The sequence below is a fragment of the Pteropus vampyrus genome, unplaced genomic scaffold, assembly GCF_000151845.1.
Source record: "Pteropus vampyrus isolate Shadow unplaced genomic scaffold, Pvam_2.0 Scaffold72, whole genome shotgun sequence".
NCBI classification, from domain to species: Eukaryota; Metazoa; Chordata; class Mammalia; order Chiroptera; family Pteropodidae; genus Pteropus; species Pteropus vampyrus.
This window is the reverse complement of record NW_011888853.1, coordinates 1,386,190-1,392,104: the sequence shown is the minus strand read 5'-3', so window position 1 is coordinate 1,392,104 and position 5,915 is coordinate 1,386,190. Positions and strand designations below refer to the sequence as shown.

The window sequence follows — 5,915 nt, the reverse complement described above, 5'->3', positions numbered from 1 at the left end:
ATCAGGCCTTTGCTAGTCTGTCCACGGGGATCTCCCCACTTGAGGGTGGAAAGTCTGAGGAAGACTAAGTTCAAGGGGGAAGAGGCGGTGCACTGAGTTCTGCAACTATCACATCTGGGGTAGAGATATCCAGTGAGTGTTTGTAAACGGTAGGCTGGAGCCAAGGAGAGAATGTGGGCTACAAATAAGGATGTAGGAGTCATCGGCATATAGGCAATAACCAAACCCACGGCACTGGAGAGTCGTTCCAGGGCACTGGAGTGGAGTGAGACGAGGAGGCTGGAGAGGGGGTCCTGGGTCCGCCCGCGGTGACCTGGGGCTGCTCAGCGATTCTGAACAGCACTTCCCACTTCTGCGTCCAGCGACATCACATGCGTCGTCTGACGAATTTGTACCCGCACTTCCCGGGTTACGCTAAGATTTAAAGAGAGAGGAAGAGAAACCGGTGGGAGCCTCCGAGACAGCGTAGTCAGAGAGGAAGCGTTTCCGGTGACAACGGCGTGGAGAAGACCGTCGGGAACGCGTCCGAAGGTCGGATCGTCACACGCCGTGACCACGTCTAAGGAGATGAGGACCACAGAGGCCAGAGCTCTGCCAGCGAGGGAGCATATGAGGAAGATGGACAGAGGAGAGAGAAGATGTGAAGTCAGCTAAGGGGCGGCTGGGAAGGCTGAGTGGGGACCCCGGTCCAGCTGCTGAACATCAGCTGGGGTGGGGGGGTCAGGTCAGGCCTGACTCAGGGAGGGGGGCCGCATCTATATCTTGGGGTTGTGTTTCCTAGGCTGTTTGTCCATCCGAGGCCCAGAGTCCGTGAGAGGCCTGGAACGAGGCTCGCTGACTGTGCGATGTCGTTATGACCCGGGATGGGAGGCCAACAGCAAGTGGTGGTGTCGAGGACAATTCTGGAGTCTCTGCGAGATCCTCGTCCAAACCACACAATCAGCGCGAGAGAGAGTTGAAGGCCGGGTGTCCATCAGGGACAATCAGAAGGACCGCTTGATCACGGTGACCATGAAGGAACTCAAGCGAGATGACCAAGACACCTACTGGTGTGGGATTAGTAGGGTTGGAACTGACCGTGGGGTGTCCGTTAAAGTGATCATTGTCCCAGGTAAGAATTTTCTCGTCCCTACTGTGAGGCTCAGGTCTGGGGGCTCCGGCTGCCCTCCTTCCAGGGCAGAGGGGAAGCGACCGAGTCCCTGAGGACCAGTCGTGGACAGCGTGAGAGGTGACAGACAGCCAGGGAGGAAAGTGAGAAATGCCGGGGCAGAGAGGCAGCCCGCCCCACGCCCGTTCCCGTCACAGTCCCCGAGGTCCCCCTCCAAGGTAGCGGGGATGGGATGGTTTGGGGTAGGGGTATGGGTGTGGACCCCACGGCCTAGCCCTGCTCTCCCAGGGACCGGACGGCCCCAGCGCTCCACATTCTCTTATAGGAGCCCCGATGGGCCTCAAACACCTGCAGGGGGTCCCAGGCCTCGCTCTAGGGAGTGGTCAGTCTCCAGTAGCCATGCTCTGAATCTATCCTTAGATGGAGAGAAGCAGGGGACACCTGGAGCAGCCCAGAGGGTGTCAACACTGAACCCAGAGTGGCCCCGGACCTTTCCCAGCACTCTCCTCTCTGCATCCCCAGCGCCACCTCCCAACCCGCCCCCCACCCCCCGCCTGGCCCCATTTCCTTTATCTGGCTGCATAAGAGGAACCAGAGATGAGCTCAAGGAGCTCAAGGAACAGTGGACACTTGAAGGAGAAAGGAAGGTTTTGACTATTAAGCCAACATCAGGGACCTCTTTGGCCGCCCTGGGGTCTCCTTGGGCCTGAAGCCATCAAAGGATTTGGGGGTCTTCCTGGTGGCACACGGCTCTGCTGCTGTGGCCGGCGCCTGAGAAACAGCCCCTCTTCCACCCAGCCCGCATGTGGCCAGTTGTCCCTCAGCCCAGCGTCCACTCAGGAGTGGCAGATGGCGATGCGCAAACAGACAACGCGGAGTTTAGAACAAGCTTGTTTATTGTTAGCATTGGAACCAGAGAGTGACAGGGGCTGCCACCGGGTGAAGTCCAGAGAGGACCAGTTGAGCAAAATGTCCCAGGACTGTCCAGTAGGGGTAGCCAAGATCTGCAGGGACGGAAAAGGGATTGATTAAAGCACATGAGCAGGGACCGAGACAGGCTAAAACGTGCCCCATGGGAGTTTACAGAGGAAGGCGTTTAAGGGTCTTGGGTGGGGCACCCGGGGAGGGACCAACCTGTAAGGTGATCAGAAGCCTCCAGAGGGGCCGTTATGACAGCAATTACCTGGAGCACAGACCAAGATGGGACCTTGCAAGACAGAGTTTGCCAGGCCCATGACTCAAAGGCAAGGCAGATCACGGACACTCGGCGCCAATCCATGACCGAGCTGCCCACCATAAACCGTCCCATAGTTTCTCATAAAGATGTTTCATTCCTCAAAGTCACTGTTCGCTATTTAACCGGAATGTACCCTCGTATCCACGAGGCTTCCGGAGGACTCCTCCCTCTCGCCACCCCGATAATGAGTCAGACGCCCCATTTCCAGAACCGTCTGTCCCTGAGCCCTGCTTAGGCCCTGCTTGAGCAAAAGGACCGGGGATGATTTTTCCCAACCAACAGCCCCACTTAGAGGAGGAAGTGGAGAGACTGTGACAAGGTGGACCTCTTTCCCCTACAGTGTTCACTCTTATTAAATTTTTATTTCTTCTTGCTGCACTTGAAAATGCTAGAATCGATGACTGTGTTTTGATTCGGATGATTCAGTAGAAAGGGGAGAGGCCCGAGGGGCTCGTCCAAAGAGACAAAGCTCCCTAATCCAGGGGAAGGGGAGGGGCGTGTCTCGTGGTGAGGACGGGCAGGGCTAGTGTGGCAGTGTGGCCTCGTGCCAACCCTTAGTCTGTGCCAATCACCTGTGGCGGAATCTTCCCATGTCTAGAGGGGACGGTTCTGCCCACCGCGGAAAACCTGCTGTCTGGGACAACCAACAGCCACAGAAACATGTCTTCCGGCCCCTCTTCCGGCTCCCACATCAGGTGAGTGGCTGTGGCCCTCTCTCTTGCCCCCACCTGAGGCCTCTCCCATGATGCAGCTGGGTCTGGGAACCCCTCTGCCCCTGTGTGGCCACTTGATGCCGGAGCCTGTCAGAGGCAGGCTCAAGGCCCAAGCCCCGGCTCCATTTCACTCCTCACCCGCCATCCGGCCAGCCCCAGCCTTCACCAGAAAACCCCTCTGCAGAACACGCCTCCGCAAGCGTTATCATCCTGTTCGGTCGTCAACGAGAAAAGCACGGATGACCTTGTGGGTCCACAATGCAAGGTGTCAGGTGCCGCTGAACACGAGGGTGATTTGGCAACCTGGAGCTGGCATTAGTGGGGTGGGGAGGACAGTGAGGCACCCGACAGCCTGTCCTGGGTGACCTGCAGGCCCTGGAGGGGCCCAGGGCCCTAACCACTCCATCCCCTCTTACAGGACCCACTACGTGCTCCTGGTGTTCGTGAAGGTGCCCATCTTGCTCATCTTGGTTGGTGCTGTCCTCTGGTTGAAAGAGCCCCAGAGTGACCCCAAAGAGCACTTGGAACAGCCTATCTATAAAAACTTGTCCTCCGACTTGACCAAAGATACAATCCCTTAGACAGACAGATGAAAAGACACTTCCGACCCTGGCCCCCACTTCCGGAGGAGACACGGAGCGTGGAAGGAACAGTTCTGAGGCCTCAGGATGCAGTGACTGTGGCTGGGAGCTCAGGGGCTGGCCGGGAATCCCCCCTGCTCCGCACAGCTCCAGGACATGACCCTCCTGAGGCAGCGCTGCCTGAAATGCTCCCGCTCCTTCAGGTAGAAAGCAGCCCACCCCACCCCGCCAGGGCTGGAGCCCAGGTTAGGATGGTGGTGTCCCCCCTGTTGGAGGACCTCTGGGCGCAGAGCTGGGGACCGACCGAAGCACAGAGAGAAGCAGCCGGAGTGTGAGAGAAAGACACAGAGACGGGGCCCTGGCCAGCGCCTGGTCCCCATCACCCCTGAGACCAGCTCCACACGCTCCGGGTCCGAGCTTCCGAGATATGTATAAGTTTTTTAAATCATTTATTTTCGAGCTGGTCAAGTCGGGTTTTGATGGGAATCGCACACATACAGAGACACGCACACACACCGAGGAGGATGATTCTGTGGCGAGTTCCTGGTTCTGGGGCCCGAGAAGCTGGCTGTGCCCTCTGCTCAGAGAGGACACCGCTCTGAGTACATTGGGCCGAGGGAGGATGGGAGCCTCGCTGGGCCGGGCCCCGTGCTGGCCCTCCCCTCCCTCCTCCCCTCCCTCCTTTCCTCCCTCCCTTTCTCCCTCCCTCCCAAACCCCTGTCCCCCAACCCTGAGGAGCCAGGGCTTCTGGGCGTGACTTAGGAGTCTGGCCTGCTCCTCTCCCTTCAGCACAGGTGCTCAAGTTCCCGCGGGGGCTGCGGGGCCTCGGAAACTACCTCAAGGTCAAGGCCGACGGACAGACATGAAAACTGAGGAAAACGCTGTCGTCTCTTTTAAGTGATGTTGTTTACATAAAGTTACTTAAAACTGTCTGAGGGAAATAATATGGCCTCTCTTTAACGATGTTTTAAAAATAGTCTGGTTAATTATAAACGTCCGAGGGGAACGATGCTGCCGCTTTCAAGCTCCTCACTCACAGGGGGGACACCCTTGGGCTCAGTCACCTTGTGCCTCAGGCGTCCAGAGTCCCCCCACCAAAGGGAGCGTCACTTCCCGTGAAGAACACTTGAGAAGTACCCCGCCCCCCCCCCACACACACACGCGTCTGGAACGTGTCACTCCGCTCTTCCTCAGCTTCACTGACGTGTGACTGACGAGTAAAAAATCATATCGATTTATGGTACGAATGTGATTTTTTTAAAAGATGCACAACGTGACGATGTGATGGACACAGACAGGGTGAAATAATAACCACGACCAAATTCACGAACACATCCGTCACTTTACATCGCTGTCTTTGTTCTCGGTGTGGTGAGAAGCTTAAGATTCACCCCCTTGGCCCATTTCAGATACACACCACGGTACTGAGGCGGTCGCCGTGCTGTACGCTGGATCCCCGAATTCATAACCGAAAGTTCGTGCCCTTTGGCCAACGTCTCCCCATTTCCCCCCACGCCCCCAGCTCTTGGTTCTATGCGGAATGTTTCCCTTTGAACGCCGGCGAGAATGTGTCCATCCTGCGCTTTGTCCTAATAGGTGAGGTTCTCGGCTTCAAGAGGCCACCAGGAGACGCCTCAGCGGCGGGTAAAGGAGGAGGACATCTCCCAGCTGCCATCATGACAGCTGGAGCCTTCCCTCCCCACTGGGACCCTACAATCCCTTCTCTTTCCCCTTCAGCCAGTGCCAAACTCTCTCCCACTCTACACTCGGTTTAGGACTGTGGTCGGTGACAGGCCCGAAAATTCCAAAGTGTCCAGAAAGGACAGAGTTTGAGCCAGACTAAGACCTTCGAGTTCACCTTGTTGGGAACCAAGGCCCACAGTCCACTGGCTTCAGAGGCCGCCTCGGGGAATATTACCCTGGATCCAGCCTCCTGAATATCCTGCCAGACTCAGGTGACCCAGCAGCTCTGCAGGAGGCAAAGCCAGTGCCCAGCTGTCACCAGCTGGCCCAATGGGCTCGGGGCCACTGGCAGTTGCCAGCCTAACACCGATGTTTTTCCCACTGTTTATTACTGTTGATATTCGATGACCACGCCCCTCCTCCCGATTTCTTTGCAGAGAACTGTAGTGGGGTTGTCACTCTTATAACATCATCAAAGAGAATCCACTGGAGTCGGCATCTGTTGTCTATCCATCCTAATCAGTCCCCTCACCACACACACACACACACACACTCACACACACTTCTGGGAACCAGCCCTTAGGTTCCGATGA

The 5,915-nt window shown here is 56.9% G+C and overlaps 1 protein-coding gene across 1 annotated transcript in view; it reads left to right on the top strand.

The window, feature by feature from the left end:
* Window positions 1-4,320, top strand: part of LOC105293327 (CMRF35-like molecule 7) — a 9,594-nt gene extending 5,274 nt beyond the window's left edge. The window contains exons 2-4 of the mRNA XM_011361889.2: window positions 782-1,111; window positions 2,944-3,040; window positions 3,477-4,320. Coding sequence (XP_011360191.2) covers window positions 782-1,111; window positions 2,944-3,040; window positions 3,477-3,639 — 590 coding nt within the window. The 3' untranslated portion in view covers window positions 3,640-4,320. The remainder of the gene's footprint in view (window positions 1-781; window positions 1,112-2,943; window positions 3,041-3,476) is intronic.
* The last annotated feature ends 1,595 nt before the right edge of the window (window positions 4,321-5,915 follow it).